The 19,368-nt window shown below is 39.9% G+C and overlaps 1 protein-coding gene and 1 non-coding gene across 3 annotated transcripts; both read left to right on the forward strand.

Annotated features, from left to right (window-relative positions):
• Positions 1-78: 78 nt before the first annotated feature.
• Ska2 (spindle and kinetochore associated complex subunit 2) lies at positions 79-17,861 on the forward strand. 2 transcript variants are annotated; one of them, XM_027426343.2, is made up of 5 exons: positions 95-208; positions 494-630; positions 7,141-7,227; positions 11,111-11,287; positions 17,556-17,861. In XM_027426343.2, exons 2-5 carry the CDS (start codon positions 547-549, stop codon positions 17,622-17,624), a joined length of 417 nt encoding a protein of 138 aa, XP_027282144.1. In that variant the 5' UTR covers positions 95-208; positions 494-546; the 3' UTR covers positions 17,625-17,861. The 2 variants fall into 2 exon arrangements, with proteins under 2 accessions (XP_027282145.1, XP_027282144.1); XM_027426344.2 differs by lacking the exon at positions 494-630 and having other exon boundaries at positions 79-208.
• Mir301a (microRNA mir-301a) lies at positions 4,079-4,157 on the forward strand. Its single transcript, NR_105198.1, has one exon. It is a non-coding gene; the product is annotated as a microRNA mir-301a (primary transcript).
• Positions 17,862-19,368: the final 1,507 nt, after the last annotated feature.

Below are 19,368 nucleotides of genomic sequence, written 5' to 3' on the forward strand. Positions count from 1 at the left end.
AAAGTGTGTTTCATATGGAGGGGCGTTACCCAATCGCCAATGGGCGGGCTCCGGCGGAACGGAGGAGCCAATGAGCGCGAGATGTTGAGTGACAGCTGTCCAATAGAGACCCTCAGTGCTAGTACGGCTTGCAGCTTAAGCGCCTCCGCGGTCTGAGGAATGTCAACTATTCAACATGGAGGCGGAGGTCGATAAGCTGGAGCTGATGGTGAGTGGAGAGTGAAGGAAACCTACTGGGTGATTTGTTTGCTCCACCAAAGGCCTGGGTGGTCAGGCACCCGTTGGAGCCACCGAAACTCTGGATGGTGGAGGCTGGGATCTGAATCGAGTTCCCTCCTCCTGCATCGAAAAGGAGCCACGGCCGCTTTGGTCTCTTAACCGCCGCGGGGGAAGGGGTTACATCCGGGGAACTCGTGAGGGAAATGGCGGGAGATGTTGAGGGTGTGGGCCTTTGTAATTCCCTGCTCCTCGCTTTCCCCTCCCCCGGCTCCAGGAGCCACTCCCGGCACAGACGCCGTCTCCTGCATTTCCACCTTTCTCCCCGGAATGTGGCTGGAACGGTCGTTAAGAGCTCCGCGGAGGAGGAGAGAGCTCCTTCACGTCTCCCCACCAGGGGCGATGGAGGATGAGGTGGGGCACAAGTCCAGGGGCGCCGAAATTCGGGTCCACTCTTCGCCTCCTCGCAGGCGAGCTGGGACGGTCTGAAGGAGGACGCCAGACTTGCACGAGAAACTTCCCCGTGGCCCCGCAGAGCCGGCTCCGTGCAGCTCGGAGGTGGCGAGTGAGAGGAGCGAGCCGCGGGCACCGAGCCCGGAGCGCCTTCCAGGAGCGCGCGTGCGGCGGCGGCGGCGGCGGCATCACGCCAGGCCAGGCCAGGCCGGTGGCTTTGCCTGCCCACTTTCTTTCCCCTGTGCGAGCAGAGCCCGGGACGAAGGACCTCGGTGGCCACAGGCGTGTGTGGCGTGGCCTGGGCGCCCAGCCCAGGGGCCTTCTAGTTTTCTCTGGGAGGGTTTCCCCATCACTCCTCTTTATTCTCGCCCTCCCCTCTTTGCACTGGCCGCTTGATCGCCGCGCCTTTTTTCTTAGTTCCCTTGTTCTGTCCTCCGTCTCCTTTTGCATGACTACTTTTCTTCCAGATTGGAATGGCTTCCTTAAAAATACAGAATGTAAAGGAGCCCCCCCCCCTTTAAATAACAAGATTTAATATTAAAAATAAAACACTTCTTTCCTCTCCCGTAATCTGCCCTTCTTCCCTCTGCATAGGTACCCGTGTGTCTGTGCTACTCTTTCCAAGAATGTTTGAGCCTGTAACTTCTGCCTAGGAAAGGACTTTGGGGTGATCGTGGAAGATAGCGAGCACAGCTCCCCTCCTCCCCCCACGCCATTCCCACACCAGAAAGTCTGAGGCCTCCGTTTCTTTTCTCTTGTGTTAATGAATTCAGGTGTTTCACATACTTTCAGTTGTTTTCACATTGTATTTTAAACTTTCTTTGTGGAGGGAGTTTAGGGACGTGGCGGGGGGGGGGCGGCGGGAGCGGAGAATAGAATTTTCTGCAGCTTTCCAAATCTTGAAAAATGAATATTTGACTTAAAGGGTTTTTGTGAGTGTGTGTGTGTGTGTGTGTGTGTGTGTGTGTGTGTGTGTGTGTGTGTGTTTGAGGGTATGGTATTATTAGCATATTAGAACACACAGAACGTTAAATATTGTGGTTAGAGTCTGTTAACAGGCATGTAAATTTTCTTGTTGCTCTCCTCTCCCACTTTGTGAAGTCTTTGGAGTAGGTGGAGATAGTTTTGCCTTGTTAGAGGCTAATTCTGTTTTTAACAGGTTATTTTCTTTAGTATAATCAATACTCAGACTTTAAGAAAAATATTGAGCAGATTATTTTAAGTAAAACACAAGTAAACATTCTACAAAAAGTAAATTTTAGGAAGCTATGCAGTTGCTAAACTTTAACCTTTTTAGATATTGTATAAATTATGGGATAGCTTTAAATTTTCCATTTGTGGCATTTCCTGAAATACATTCATGGTAGCATTTTAATTTTGCAAGTTACTATTTTTTCATAATCAAGGGCTTAAAAAACAAAATCAAATTTTTATCATGATTTAAAATTTTTTCGTTTTTTTTTTTTTTGTTTGTTTGTTTTTTTTTTTTCTCTCAGACAGGGTTTCTCTGTGGCTTTGGAGACTGTCCTGGAGCTAGCTCTTGTAGACCAGGCTGGTCTCGAACCATAATTTTCAATATTAACCTTAGCTTTTTATCGACCAGATAGCAAAAGACATCTCATCTTCAAATGTACCAAGTCCCTAAAAGAAAAAAAAAATGTTATCTGTTGAAATTGTCATTTCTAAGCTAAAGATAAATGACTTAAAAGTCTTTACATCACTTAAAATATTTTCAAAGGAGCCCTTGGATGTATAATAATAGGAGTGCATGACATTGTAAAGGCAATAGTTACCTTAACACTGTTAAAAATCTAATCTGAATGAATTTTTTTTTTTTGTATTTTTCTTGTGTTAACATCTAATTGAGAAGATTAAATTTGCCTTTTAAACAGTTGTCTTCGAAACAGTGCTGGGCTAGCAGAGTTAAATATTCCCAAGTGTTTGAGTTTTGTGGCCCAGGATCTGAGGATAAGTATCCTATGACTCAGTTCTTCTGAGTCCATTTTTTAGTAGGTAAACCTACTAATTAGCTGAACTGGACCATTTAAAGGAAGGTCAGTGAAAACAATAGGAATATATTTTTGCATCAATCAAAATTACTAATGGTGGACTAGACGCATTGTGGGGTAATCTTTGTTCTTTGACGTTTTCCCTTCGCTTATTGATTGAGGGTAATTGTCTCCTGTCCTCCCTTTGTGACACTCCTAGAGACTGTTCACAAAAGCTAGTGTAATATGATACTTGGATATGTTTCTTGGTTTACATTTGACTTTTAAGGAACTTTTTTTTTTTTAAAGATTTTATTTATTTATTATGTATACAACATTCTGCTTCCATGTATATCTGCACACCAGAAGAGGGCACCAGATCTCATAACAGATGGTTGGTTATGAGCCACCATGTGGTTGCTGGGAATTGAACTCAGGACCTCTGGAAGAGTAGTCAGTACTCTTAACCTCTGAGCCATCTCTCCAGCCCCCTTAAGGAACTTATTTTATCCCTCATTGTTTTCTTGATATTTCTAAGTTTGAAGGAAATGGATATGCTTTTCTTCACTAAATAGGATATCTTAAATATCCTGCCTAGTATTAGGTTAGGTTGGGTTAATGTCTTGCTAAGAATATATTGGTTCCCTGATAATCTCTTCTCTTTTTGTAATAGCCCTCAATAAATTCTTCAGTTAAAAAGGCACAAAATTTAAGTGCTGTGTGTACTAAAATTAAGTACATGTGTGTACACGTACATAAATTGGGTATACAGCCATTTGTTTGCTCATTTTCTTATGAATATGAGTGTCTTGCCTGCATGTATGTATGTATGTATGTATGTGCATCACAAGTGTGCCTGGTGCTCAAGGAGGTCAGAAGAGGTTATTGGATCCCATGGAATTGTTACAGATGATTCTGAGCCACCAAGTGGATGCTAGGAATCAAACCCAGGACCTCTGCAGGAACAAGGCTCTTCACCACTGAATCATTTCTCCAGCCCTTTCCATTAGTTTTCTTTGAAGTAACTATTCAAATGACTTGCTTTCTGTGGTAGGTAAAGAGGAGTTAACTAACATATTACATTTCAGTAGATAACAGAAATAATTTTTTCAGTAGTAATTATAGCTGATCATGTTAATATCAATCCTAAAGTATTACTGATGCCCATGTTAATTACTGAAGGCTCAGGACATATTACAAAATTCCTTTACATCTGTGTGTGTTTGTGTTTGAATGCTGCTACTTACGGGTTAGTTATGTAAAACCAATAATTAATCATTTGGGCTTTAAGTGTTTTGCTCTTCAAAAAATAAACCTTGGTATAAGTGTTTTTAGGATTTGAATGTCTTCTGACCAGTAATGGCAACTCAACTATAAAGTCTTTGCACACTGAAACTTGCATTCCTTTCCTGCTCACTACTGCTCGCGAATGCTCTGACTTTATTGCACTACTGTACTTTACAGCTAGCAGTGCAATAGTATTGTCAAAGCATCCGAAAGCAGGTCACACACCTTTTTTGATTCTTGTCTTACATGTTTAATATTTGGGAAAAATTTTCTATAACTTTCAGTGCTGAAAACTGCATTTTGTTACTATGTATATTTTTAAAAAGTCGTCATTTGAATAAATTCATTAGTGTATTGCACTGAAAATTCATTACTGTATGTTTAAAATCATGGCTTGTCTAAATGAATAGTGCTTTGTAATTTGCTTCTATTTGTAACAGACTTGGATGTGTTCTGGCAACTGTTAGGTCTCATTAGATTGTATGAGTTGGAAAGTGATAAACAGTCTCATGTCTGTCTACTATGGTAACACATTAAGTCTTAGTGTTAATTTCGGTATTATATAGGAAATGCATAGATTTAAACTTAGGAAGGGAACTAGAGAGACGGTTCAGCAGTTAACATGACAGAGGATCTGAGTTCTCTTCCCAGCACCCACATCTCATAGCTCATAGCCACTTATAACTCCAGCTCAGGGGGTTTGATGCCATCTCCTGACCTCTACAGGCACACAGACGCAAAGTCACACATCGACACATACACACAATAATAAAATCTTTTTTTTTTTTTTTTTTTTTTTTTTTTTTTTTTTTTGAGACAGGGTTTCTCTGTGTAGCTTTGGAGCCTGTCCTGGCACTCATTCTGGAGACCAGGCTGGCCTCGAACTCACAGAGATCCGACTGCCTCTGCCTCCCGAGTGCTGGGATTAAAGTAAAATCTGTAAAATTTAGAAATGTTTGATTATTGTAATTATAAAATATAAATCATTTTTTGGTAATGCTTAATGCACATTTTACATTAGTAAAACTCTAAATTTCAGGTGTATACTTTGATGAGTTTTGGTAAATGTATACAATCATGTACCTACCTCCACTACTAAGATGTAAAACATTTTCATCATATTGAAAAGTTCCTTTTGTGCCTGTCTGCAGTTTCTTCTCAAATAGTAATTTTCTAAAATTTCTTATGAATGGGCTGATACATTATTTGGTCTTTTGTTTTTGCCTTTTTGTACTTACTGTAACTGTTTTTGTCTTTGTTGACTGCATTGATAATTGACTCTTTTATCAATGAATAGTATTCCATTGTATAAAGCCTGACAAATTGTTTCTTGGGTTGTTTCCAGGCTTTGCCTATTAGGAATAAAATTGTTGCAAGCATGGAGTGTTTTTGTGTGGACATAATTCTTTTGTGTAGCTACTGAGAAATGGGATTATTGGGTACTGTGAATATTTGATTTTGGTGGGTTTTTTCTTTGTTTCTTAGGTTGGTTTTTTTTTTTTTTTTTGAGACAAGGTTTCTCTGTATGGCTCTGACTGTCCTGCTACTTACTGTGTAGACCAGACTGGCCTTGAACTCTGAGATACACCTGCTTCTGCCTCCCAAGTGCTGGGATTAAAGGTGTGTACTACCACTGCCTGGCTATATGTTTGATTTTGTAAGAAATTGATAAAATCAGCTGGGCATTCATGGCGCACGCTTTTAATCCCAGCACTTGGGAGGCAGAGGCAGGCAGATCTCTGTGAGTTCGAGGCCAGCCTGGTCTCCAGAGCCAGTACCAGGATAGGCACCAAAGCTACACAGAGAAACCCTTTCTGGAAAAAACCAAAAAAAAAAAAAAAAAGTCTTTTGGCATTCATGCATACATATACACATGTGTATCCACATAAACTACACACAGACACATGCACATATTTTTTTCTCAACCCAAAGTCCCTGCTATTAATATTTTAGGGGTTGGAGAGATGGCTTAGTGGACAAGGGTGCTTCCTGTTCTCCCAGAGAACTGGAGTGTGCTTCTCAGCACCCAGGCTGGGCAGCTTCCAACTTCAGGGGATCCTACACCCTCTTCGGGTCTCTGTGGGCTCCTTTACACATGTGGCAAAAACATAGAGACACACAACAAATACTTAAATTTAAAAGATTTTTATGTGTACGTTGTGCTTCTTGGGTTTATACACAGTACATGCATACAGGAGCCAGTGGAAGCCAGAAGAGGGTGTTGTATCTTCTGAAATTGGAGTTACAGATGGTTGTGAGCAGTAATGTGAATGCTAAGAACTGAATGAACCTAGATCCTCTGTAAGAGTAGTAAGCTCTCTTAACCACTGAATCATCTCTCCATACTCAAATTAAATCTTAACAAAAAGATTTAACATGTCCCTATATTACATAATTGTGTGTGTTGGTGAACATGCCCTTGTGCATGTGTTAAAGATAAAACTTAACATGAATTAGTTCTTTGCTTCTAACAGGTAGGTGCTTGGAATGGATGTAGCTTGGTGAAACATGCAAGAGGCCCAAGGCCCTAGGCCCAGACCCCAGCACTACCTGAAATAGGATACTGGAGGCACATAGGCCTCCTCTAATTCCACCTACTCCAGTCAGATAAATTGGAGGATTAGGATTTCAAACTCATTTTCTGCTCTAGCCAGCCCTAGGTATGCCTGGTTTAAATTAAACACAGTGTCAGACCAACAAAAGAAAGCTTAAGTCCGTCCTTCCACCATGTGGATCCTGGGATTGAACTCAGATCATCAAACTTGACAGCAGGCATCTTCACTTGTTGAGTTGTCTCGATATTAAACACAGCCCTAGTTTTAATTTTTTTAAAAATTTTTTTTTAAGATTTTAATTTATTTATTATGTATACAACATTCTGCTTCCGTGTATATCTGGACACCAGAAGAGGGCACCAGATCTCATAACAGATGGTTGGTTGTGAGCCACCATGTGGTTGCTGGGAATTGAACTCAGGACCTCTGGAAGAGCAGTTGGCACTCTTAACCTCTGAACGATCTCTCCAGCCCCCCTAGTTCTAAGTTTTTAATAAAGCATAAATATTATGGATATTGTTTGCCTTATACACAAGTTTTAAATGAATGTTTATCATATATTAAAATATTCAAGAATGTGAGAATGAGTAATTATGCTTACTAATATTTTTGTTAACTAAATAATGTGTACTGATTTTTAGTTCCAGAAAGCTGATTCTGATTTGGATTACATTCAATATAGGCTGGAATATGAAATCAAGACCAATCACCCAGATTCAGCAGGAGAGGTAATTGGGAAATAAGTAAATTTTTGTTTTGTTTTCAAGACAGGGTCTCACAGCTGGGTGGTGGTGGTGGTGGCGGCGGCCGAGACGCACGCCTTTAATCCCAGCACTCGCAAGGCAGAGACGGGTGGATCTCTGTGAGTTCGAGGCTAGCTTGGTCTACAAGAGTTAGTTCTAGGACAGCTTCCAAAGCCACAGAGAAACCCTGTTTCGAAAAAACAAAAAGATAGGGTCTCACTCACTTAAGTATCCCTGGCTGTGCAGGAACTCACTATGTAGACCAGCCTGACCTCAGCTACACAAATATCTGCCTGCCTCTGTCTCTGCCTCTCAAGAGGTGACATTAAAGGCATATACCACTATGTCTGTGTAGGTAGATCTTTTTAACAGAATGGTTTGTGTAAAAATTTTCTGGTAATATCTCTAGTAGTGATATATTCTAACAATTATTAGGCACCAAGCTTTTCTTTTTTAAGTGCTAGGTTTGTAGAGTCACAAAATCTTGTTTTGGTGGAAGATTGCTCATGGTATACTGAAGTGATTATACTTCATATTTTCCCAAGAGAAATAGGGACATTCATGTTTGCAGAATGATATGTATGTAAATGGTTTTTTTTTTTTCTTTTTCTTCTTCTTCTTTTTTTTTTTTTTTCTTTTGATTTTTTGAGACAGGGTTTCTTTGTGTAGTCCTGGCTGGACTGGAACTCACTTTGCAGACCAGAGATCCGCCTGCCTCTGCCTCCTGAATATTGGCATTCAAGGCATGCACCACTACCACTGGCTTATGTGCTAAATAACTTTTAAATAAAACAGTTAATGAACTCAAAGGTCCAAGTCAGGATGAAGCCTCTGAAGTGACAAGACAGTATTTCTACTTCTAGAAAAGTGGTTCATAATTTGAAGGGAGAAGGCCTAGCAGTTATGATAGTCTCTGGAGAAGATGATATTCTGTTAAGTTTGTTTAGTTATACATATGAACATTGATTTTTGAATAAAGTTATGTAGTTATTTTTACTGATTCCCCACCCTTCTATGAACTCGACACAATCATGGTTATCTGGGTGGGGAGGGGACTTCAATTGAAAAAACTACCTTTATTAGACTGGCCTGTGAGCTAGTCTGTGAGCATTTTTTTAGTGATTGATGGGGTGTGGCCCAGCTCATTGTAGACAGGGCCCTCCTGGGCAGGTGCTCCTGGGTTGTATAAGAAAGCAGGCTGATGAGAAGCTAGTGAGTAAGCAGCACTCCTCCATGGCCTCTGCTTCCATTCCTGCCTCGACTTTCTTGTAGGATGGCCTGATTGGGATGATTAAGCTAAATAAAGCCTTTCCTCCCAGAGGTGGTTTTGGTCCATGTTTTATTACAGCAATAGAAAGCAAACCAGAACAGTATTTAAGGTTACATTGCTTAGAAATCACTCACTTTATCTACTTAATGTTGAGAAAGAGTCACACTGTTGCTTAGGCTGGTCTCAATTTCTGGGTTTAAGTGAGATCCCCTTGCTTCAGCCCCCTGAGTAGCTGGAATTATAGATGCGTGCCCCCTGCATCAGAGCTGTTTATATACCATAAATTCATCCTTTTTAAGTATACCTGTTCATGGGAAAGAGGAAACAATCTCCATGCATTGTCTGTTGATAGACTACTTAATAGACAGGATATAGCGCATTTGAATTTAAAAAAATTCCATACATTAAAGACATTATTTTAGGCTGGGCATGATAGTGCTCACACACAATTGCTAGTACTTGGGAGACAGGAAGAACATTGCTATAAACTTTTAGCTAGCCTCTTCATATGAGGTGGGGCAGTCAGGTCTACATAGTGAGACTCAAAAAACCCCCAAAAATTAAGCAACAGTAGAAACTCAAAAGTTTGGTTTTGCAAGTCAAGCCCAGCCTGAATTTCATACAAATGCAGTAAGGTATACAATTCAGTGGACTTTAGTCCTGTAGTGGTTCCTACAATAATTTAAAATTTTTATTGCTAGACTGGGCAGTGGGGTGCACACCTTTAATCCCAGCACTTGGGAGGCAGAGGTAGATTAATCTCTGAGTTCAAGGCCAGCCTTGTCTACAAAATGAGTTCCAGGACAGCCAGGGCTGTTATGCAGAGAAACCCTGTCTGGAACACCGCCCCTGCAACAACAAAAAAATTACTACTAGTATGTATATGTGTGCATGTGAGTATGGCTGTGTTCCTTGGCCCACAGGAGGAGCTTAAAGGACAACTTTCAAAGTCAGTTCTCAACATGGTTTCCTGTGATTGAATTCAGGTCACTAGGCCTGCAGGTCAAGCACTGATCCATATCACCAGCCCCTGCTTTTAAAATTTGCTTTTTTGAGACAGGGTTTCTCGGTGGCTTTGGAGGCCGTCCTGGAACTAGCTCTTATAGACCAGGCTGGTCTGGAACTCACAGAGAACCACCTGCCTCTGCCTCTGGAGTGCTGGGATTAAAGGCTTTTCCACCACCGCCCAGCTGCTCTTAAGTCTTAATTTTTACAGTTTACATTACCCTACTTTTTGAACATCTTTATCACCTGAGGAAGAAACCCCATTCTCCATTACCCTATTCCCACCCCTGCTAGTTCATGGCATCAATTAATTTACAATCCATTTTACAAAAATTGAAGCATAAGTATGTGGTTGTCTTTTCACTTGGTATGTTTTCAAGATTCATGCATGTTGTAGCCTGAACAGTATTTAATTCCTTTCTATTGTTAAGAGGAATCTATTGTATACTATACCATTTTTGTTTATCCACTCAGCAGTTAAGTATCAGGCTGTTCCAAACTTTAGGCTACAGTGAATTATGCCCCTAAAAACATTCACGTAGAAGTTCTGGTGTGCCACATATTTTCATTTCTGTGGTTGTGTATCTAATGTTATTATTTAGGCCTGTCCTTGGAGTTCTGACAGGATATGCCCTCAGCTGCAGCCACTAAGAGCATCACCTGTTGTATTTTCACTATTTTCCCTTTTAAAAGGGCCCTGCCCACCTCCCAGCCCTTTCCTCTCTTCTCTCTCTCTCTCCTCCCTCCCCCTCCCCCTTCCTCTTTCCTTTCTCCTCTCTCCTGGTGCTCCAGTCTCCAGAGGCCGGTTTCCCCACTTCCTTTCCCCCTTTTTATGATTCCCTTTTCCTAATAAAAAAACCAACAGCTAGGCATGAAATTTACTGGCCATAAAAGCAATTCATACTCAATATTTTGAAGAAACATCAAAATGTTCAAAATCAGTTGTCATTAAAATGATCCTTTTTGTAGTTTTGAAACAGTTTCACTGTATAGTCTATGTTAGCCTTTGTGAACTTCACTATTCTAGATTCAGTATTTGTGGTTGGCTTATTTCACACATTTATGAATATCCTCATGGCATCCAGATTATGGGTTTTCTAAGCAGGACTAACAGCCTGAGTTCAAATTCCTGAACCCACAGTGGAAGGAGTCAATTTACCCTTGAAAGTCACTCTGTGACCTCCACTTGCACACACACACACACACACACACACACACACACACACACTATTATTATAAAGAAATATTTTTAAAATTTAAGAAAATTCTGACAGTGATATATGGATGAATCGTGTGTGTGTGTGTGTGTGTGTGTGTGTGTGTGTGTGTGTGTGTGTGTGTGTGTGTGTGTGTAAACAAGAGTAGGTCGTCTGTAGCTGGGTATGGTGGAGTACACCTTTAATCCCAGTACCTGGGAGGCAGAAACAGGTCAGCCTGGTCTACATAGCAAGTTTTAGGTCAACCAGGGTTGTATAGTAAGAGAGTGTGATCAAATATGTGATAGAATGTGTTGTGCATATTAATTTTTAAGAATAAGCTTTATTTTCCCACTACATCGTTTTAACATATATTACCTTATTTTTTCTGATGTAGAAAAATGCAGTTGCAATTTTAAAGGAATTATCAGCAATAAAGTCTCGGTATCAAGCTTTGTGTGCACGCTTTAAGCCACTTTCTATTGAACAAAAAGAGAACAAGAGCCGCATTTGTGCTACTCTGAGCAAGACAATGACCACGATACAAGAACTACAAAAACAGACAGATCTGGAGGTAACATTTTCAGTTGACAGATTGAAGTTGTTAAGTTTCAGTTATGAGTATTTTTTTTTTAAAGAATACAATCCCAATATGTTGTGCTGTGTCCCATGCACAGCTTCCAGACACTTGGATGTGACTGAGGTGGTGAGGGAATGAAGACAAGACAAACACACACACAGATAGAAATGCTGGGATTTAGTAGCCTAGACTCTGTAGAGAAGCCTTAGCATACTAGAAGCATAGTGTGTTTATTGAATTGAACAGCATGCAGGGCTAGTGCACACGAGGAGACAGATTTAGCTAGTGGGGAGGAGCAGTGTCTACAGAAGAGCAGTTTTCAGGCCATAAATATCTGGGGAGAGAAAGCTATGGTGAACATTTTCTGCACACACTGTCAACATCCACACTCAGATCAGAGGAGGGCTTTGCCATTTCTCCAAGGGTCTGAGGCTCTAGGGTATTTTGCGTGGCTGGCTTATGTCAACAACAAAGTTCACTTAGGACTTCACGCATGACTTGCTCTACTTCCTACCATGTTGGAATGTAAAATTTAGTAGTCAGCTTAAACTTTTGATAGAAATAACCTTCTCTCCCCAGCCCCCACAGACAGGCTTTGGAGCCTGTCCTGGAACTTGCTCTGTAGACTAGACTGGCCTAGAACTCACATGGATTTGGTGCTGAGATCTAAGGCATGCACCACCACCACCACCAGGTGAAATAAATTGTTTGATTCCCCCAAAATTGTTTTTCTTTTTAGTAAAAGAAGAGAAAAATCGGGCCTGGAGAGATGGCTTGATGGTTAAGAGCACTGACAAGCTCTTGCAGACAACCACGGTTCAATTCCCAGCACCCACATGGCAGCTTACAACTGTCTGTAACTCTAAGGTACCTGACACCAAGGGCAAAACACCAATGTACAGAAAATAAAAATAGATAAATTTCTTAAAAAAAAAAAAAAGAAGAGAAAAATCATGTTGATTCCATTTGGTTAGTGAAAGGTTTACTTAAATTTACTAAACTTACAAAGTGAAGCAACTCTCTTTTGTTTTTAGAGACAAGACAGTCTCATTCTGTAGAACTAGCTCGGACTCAAAGCAGTCCTCTTGCCTCAGCTTCCTCAGTGCTGGAATTATAGACACAAGATACTTTACTGGGATTCTCTTGGTTCATATTTTCCTGGTTTGATGCAAAATCAGGCAGAGTGGCAAATATCTAATCCCAGCACTTGGGAGGTAGAGGCAGCAACAACAAAAAAGTCCCAGTCCCCACCCCCCTCCAAAAATGTTATAGGCTCATCTGATCTATATAGTGAATTCCAGGGCTAGCAGTGAGACACTTGCTTTAAGAAAAGTCCAATAACAAACTGTTTAAGGACAGCCTAGGCTACAAAGTAAGATCCTAACTCAGACATCAACAAACCAATCAAACAAAAACCCACGAAAGGGCTGGAGATGTATAGTGCTTGCCCAACACTCATAAGGCTTCAGGTTCAGTCCCCGGACTGCATAAACCAGGCACGGTGGGTTACATGTGTTATCCCAGCACAGGAGGATCGGAAGTTTGAGGTCATCCTAGTCTACAAAAGGAGTTGGAGGCCAGTCTGATACATACATGAGATCCTGTCTCAAAAGAAGAAAAAAAAAAAAAATGGAAGGAGGGGAATGAGGGTCGGGGAAAGCCCCATAACTAGTAAGACATCAAATGTTGATGGTAGACTAACCTATAATCTCATGTCTTAAGAAACTGAAGTAGAAGGTCTGCCATAATTCTAGGCCAATTGAGGCTACATAGCCAGACACTGTTCAAAAACAAACAAAAAAAAGCCAAACACTTTTTTGTTGGTTTTGTTTCTCTCAGATGTATGTGGCTTTGGCTGGCTTGGAATTCAATATGTAGACCAGTAGATCAGGCTGGATCTTGAATTTAGAGAGATCTGCCTGTCTCTGTCTTCCAAATGCTAGGATTAAAGGGCATGCACCACCACCATTCCTGGCTCTAGACCTTTCTCTGTGTGTGTGTATTGGCAGTTCAAACTCAGGACCTTGTTCATGCTAGGGAAGCACTCTACCATGGCTCTATGTCCTGCTGAGTTTTTTGATTTTTTTTTTTTTTTAAATTCTCCTGGAGTGGAGTAGGCATGAATGAGTGAGTCAGACCTTCTTATCTTCTTCCATCCTCATCTCCATCTTACTTGGTTTAAGAATCCTTATAATTGTGAACTATGTCACTGATATGTAAAGACTCCTCAGATATGGTGTGGTATTCAAACATCAGCGATTGAGGTAGGCACTAAGAATTTGAACAGAGAACTGAATGATTTAGTAGCATTTTCATGCAGTATCAAAGAAATATTGGGGTTCAGACAGATGAGATTGTAGAAGGAATCAAAGAATAGAACTAGATTGGATAAAGATCTTCAGTGTTATTTGGGGTGTTATTATTACTGGCTTCTCTTAATTTTTTTTAAAGATTAATATTTATGTGTATGAGTGTAGCTTGCATGTAGTTATTTACTGTGTATGTGCCAGATGCCCATAGAAATCAAAAGAGAGCATTTGATTCCTCAGAACTAAAGTTACATGTGTTTTCGAGCCATAATGTGAGTGCTAGAAACCAAACCTGGGTCCTGTGTAAGAGCAACAGCACTTTTAACCACTGGGATGTCTCTGGGCCTGACCTTGAATTTCTGATCCTTTTGTCTCTGCTTCGTGAGTGGGATTGCATCCAGGGTTTGATGTGAGCTAAGCACATATCTACCAACTAAACCACATCCACAGTTTAACCTGTTATTATCACTCAAGTCACATTTTCTTCATTGTAAGATCAAAATGTGACACTGGGAACACATTTTCTTGGGAAACAAATCTTGGAAACTATGTGGATCCACAAGTCCCTATCACCATATCTATCTACAAATCCATAAAAGTTTTAAAGTATAGAAAAATTGGAGTGAGTGACTAAAGAGAAAAATAGTATTTTGAATGCTTAGTATAAATTGCTCTTGCCATTATTTCTCACTGAGACTACAAACTGCTATAGAAAAGTGGTGATCATATGGTAGGAGATTCTCTCTTCTTATATTGTCAACATGTCATCTAAATGTGAAAGAAAAGGGAATGACACCTATTAAGGGGTTGTATAGCCAAAAATAGCTCTCAGGCTAGATCTTAAAGGACATACAACTCAGCTGTGAGTATAACTCCATATTAGGTGTATGTAGCTCAGTGGTAGGTTACTGACTTGGCTTATGCAAGACCCTGGGTTTGACCCTCAGTATCACTAGAAAGAGACTTTTGTAAAACAAGGACGTGTAGGATAGAATTTGTAAAGGAATTTCAAACTTTAAAAGTTTTTTTTTCCCCCCAGTAATGGGGACAAGTGTTTGAGAAAACATCAAAGGCTACTTTAACCAAAGATTTAGTGAAATGCTCTAAAATAACCCAAAAGGCTTTCCTACTATTTTGTGAACATGAAGAGCAACAAAATCTGTTTAAGGAAAGTGGTACTTTGTTTATGTGCAAAAGAAAGTTAAATTGTTCAGGTATTTTACCAGGGACATTAGGAAAGGTAACACAATGGCTTTGAATTAGAAGTATTCAAAAGGACATTTAAATTGATATTTTTAATAAAAAGGGAGCCAAGAACAGAAAAGGAAGTGGGGGAAAAAAGACATACATAGAAATTTCTTTCTTTTTTTTTAAAGAGTTTATTTATTTATTATGTATATAGCATTCTGCTTCCATGTATATGCACACCAGAAGAGGGCACCAGATCTCATTATAGATGGTTGTGAGCCACCATGTGGTTGCTGGGAATTGAACTCGGGACCTCTGGAAGAGTAGTCAGTGCTCTTAACCTCTGAGCCATCTCTCCAGCCCCTACATGGAAATTTCTAAGATGTGGAGGCTTAAAGATGCTCAATTATAAAGGTTATTATTAGAGAGAGAGACATTTATAACAAAGTATAGTGATGTCTGTAAAGGCAGTACTTGAAAGACCAATGCAGGATTGATGTGAATTCCAGTACAGTATGGGCTACAGAGTGAGGTTATGTCTGAAAACAGACAAAAAATAGCAAAAACACCTAGAACAAAAACGTAATAATTAGCAATAAGAAAGACTTTAAAGAGTGTATGGTGTTTCATAGAAAGATGCTTCAAATAAATCTTTGTTAAGAAAATTACTGCTGGGCGTTCGTGGTGCACGCCTTTAATCCCAGCACTCGGGAGGCAGAGGCAGGCGGATCTTTGGGAGTTTGAGACCAGCCTGGTCTACAAGAGCTAGTTCCAGGACAGCCTCCAAAGCCACAGGGAAACCCTGTCTCGAAAAACAAAAAACAAAAAAAACAAAAGAAAAAAAAATTACCACAGGGATTGGAGAGATGGCTGAGCACATAAGAGCACCCCAAGTTGGGTTCCCAGCATCTCATGGCAACAGATAGTTATTCATAATGCCAATTTCAAGGAATTTGAGACTCTATTCTGGCTTCTCTGGGCACTTGTACACATAGTATACATTCACACAGATACACATACACATAAATAAAAACACTTTTTTTGTTGTTTGTTTGCTTGTTTTTGAGACAGGGTCTCTCTGTGTAGTCCAGGTTGGCATTGAACTCACAGAGATACTTCTTCCTCTGCCTCCCAAGTGCTGGGATTAAAGGCATGTGCCACCATACCTGGCCAAAATAAAAACAAAAAACCTTAAAAAAAAAAAACCCTAGAAAAAAAAAGGAGAAAATACAAAAAAAAAAAAAAACAAAAGAAAAAAGAATAAAAAAAAAAAAACAAAAAAAAAAAACCTCCAAAACAATAGTTACAACAAACATCAGACTGATTAAGTTGGCCTTAATTCTTCGAAAAAGCCTTTGAGGAGTTATTAAATTTATGGCCTTAGAATTCTTCCCTAATCATCTTAATAACAGGGATTTATTGGGAATATGTTTTACCACATTAATATCATTCCCTTATTTGAAGCAGACAAGTTCTGCGACTGTTTGGGTTGCAGAGTAAGTGCTTATTATTTTATATGAACATGTTGGGCCAGTGCTGATGTGTCAAACCAGCTGCATGGGGTTCTGAGATGTTGGAGAATGAGGCTATCCAATAGCCACATGTGGCTATATAAATTTAAACCTGATTACATAAAGTTGAAAATTCATTTCTTCATCTTCTGTTGCAACAGTACAGATACAGATTCTTTCCATCATCATGGAAAGTTTTATTGGACCGTGCTACCCTGGAGATGCTGATTCTGTAGTTCTGTCATGTTCCAGATTTGGCAGTCTCTCTAGAGATGACCTATATAATTGGACCGATTTGTAACTCTTTCAGAGGTTTGAGCTGTAGCTTGTGTTATTTTCCCATATAACCCTATTCTCAGCCAATCTGTTGGTGTTCTGTGAAAATCTTTTATTGTTAGTATTATTCCCTTTTGTTTTGGCTCTTGCTCCCATCTGCTCTGAGTGGATAGTTACTTCTGTTTCCTCATCATCTTTTAGTACATCTGTCAGAGTACTTTCCTTCCTTCCTTTTTTTTTTTTCCTCCCTGAGACAGGGTTTCTCTGTGTAGCCCTGCCTGTCCTGGAACTCACTCTGTAGATCAGGCTGGCCTCGAACTCACAGATCCTCCTGTTGCTGCCTCCCAAGTGCTGGGATTAAAGGTGTTCACTGCCACCACCTGGCTTCTTAGTTATTTTTTAAAATGTTTTTTGAGATGAGGTCTTCAAAATCTAGCACAAGCTTATTTGTATGGGAAAAATGTTATACTGTTTTAGTCTAAGTCTCTTTTCCAATATGGTATCCAAACATTAATTTAGTTCTGTTAAATGATAGTCCTTAGTTTGTTTCCTTTTGAGAAAATAATTATTTGTGTTTATTTCATGTGCCTTGGTGTTTTGTTTTCATGTATGTCTGTGTGAGTGTGTTAGATCCCTGGAACTGGAGTTACAGACAGTTGTGAGCTGCCATGTGGGTGCTGGGAATTGACCCGGGACCTCTGGATGAGTATTCAGTGCTGTTTAACTGCAGAGCCATCTCTCCATCCCAGTTTGTTTGATTTCTTGATCTTGTTTGCATAGCCTAATTGCAAGTTCTTTGAAAGCTCAATCTGGATTATATAAATCGCCATATAGCTTTTGTTTTCCCTTGCCTTTCAAGTCTTATGATTAAATTTATAGTATAACCTTACAAAAACATTCATGCAACAAAGCAAAATTTAACTCATTTAACAGCCTCTGAAGGTTTTTGAAATAAACATTTTGTAATTTGATTTCTAGCTAACTCAACTGACTGAAGAAGAGAAAGCGGTGACAGAGCAGTTAAAATCTCACATGCCGGACCTATAAAGACATGGAATTTTAAAAAGGAACTCTAATGGAGGAAAGATCAATTCCAAAGAGATTCAGCATGATGTCGTATTGATGTCATTAATCCATCAAGGAGTTGGAAGCTGATAAGAAGATTGAGATTTTCCTTGATCATGATGCTTTTAATATGAGAGGAAATTGTAAGAAGGGTATATATCATATAACTAAAAGCCAAGAAGGATGAAATGAAAATAAAGAAATTTAAATACAAGATAATCTTGTGGTTTCATTAATGATATCCCTTAGCACTGTTTTTCATCTGTCTTCTTTTTGTGTAGTTGGGATAATTTTAGAAGTTTTGGGATTTTGTAAAAGAATATTTATGTACATGTCAATCAGTATGTGAATAGACCAAATACTTGTATACTATAATTATTTAGTGAAGCTCTGCCTGTTTCTGCCTAGTCATTAAAGGCCATGATGAAAGGCTAAAGGCATGCACCATCACACCAGTGCGCCCCCCCCCCCCAGCAAATTTTTTTTTTGGGGGGGGGTTTCGAGACAGGGTTTCTCTGTGTATGTTTGGAGCCTATCCTGGCACTCACTCTGTAGACCAGGCTGGCCTCGAACTCACAGAGATCCGCCTGCCTCTGCCTCCCGAGTCCCACAAATTTTTGAGATATAAATTACACAACAAAATAATTTTAAAGTGTAAATGGAATGTGGTGGCACATTGGTGCTAGAATATTTGTAATATTCTAGCACCAAGGGAGTGGAGTTCAAGGCCAGCATCTGCTACAAAGCAAATTGCAGGTCAGTGCAAGTCACAGGAGATCCTACATGAGAAAAACAAAAAAGGTACAATCGAGGACATGTTAATACAAATAACTGTGCAACTATCAACCTTTTCTAGTTCCAAGACCATACATGATTTGCAGTGAAAGCACTTTCAACCCCTGCTTAATTTTGAGTGTGTGTATAGATTATTTTGGGTTGTGTTCATATGTGTGCACATGATTTCTGGAGTCTGAGATGGCCAGAAGAACATGTCTGATGGACTTGAGCTCATGTTACAGGCTGTGAGTCCAAAGGTAGGATTAGAAACTGGTCCTCACCAAGAGCAGCAAGTGCTCTTAACCTCTAAGCCATCTGTCTAGCCTCCACAAATCTTGTTTATGGTTCATGTAATAAAAATAATTGTTGCAGGGGCTGGAGACGTGGCTTAGCAGTTTAGAGCACTGGTGGCTCTTCAAGAGGTCCTGAGTTCAATTCCCAGCAATGATATGGTGGTTCACTGCCATCTATAATGGGTTCTAATGCCCTTTTCTGGCAAGCAGGTGTACATGGAGATAAAGCATAATATACATAAAAATAAATCTATGAAAATTGTTGCTAATCTTATTTGTAATAGCCAGAAACTGGAAGCAGCCTAGATGCCCCTCAACCAAAGAATGGATAGAGAAATTGTGGTACATTTACACAATGGAGTACTACTCAGCAGAAAAAAAACAATGGAATCTTGAAATTTGCAGGAAAATGGATGGAACTCGAAGAAACCATTCTGAGCGAGGTAACCCAATCACAAAAAGACAAACATGATATGTACTCACTCATATGTGGACCTGCTTTATGATACACAGTAGTGACCATGCTTTATCAGAGCTGGTTTTTTATAGTTTATTTATTTATTATGTATACAACATTCTGCTTCCATGTATATCTGCACACCAGAAGAGGGTACTGGATCTCATAACAGATGGTTGTGAGCCGCCATGTGGTTGCT

This window comes from Cricetulus griseus, chromosome 7, assembly GCF_003668045.3.
Source record: "Cricetulus griseus strain 17A/GY chromosome 7, alternate assembly CriGri-PICRH-1.0, whole genome shotgun sequence".
NCBI classification, from domain to species: domain Eukaryota; kingdom Metazoa; phylum Chordata; class Mammalia; order Rodentia; family Cricetidae; genus Cricetulus; species Cricetulus griseus.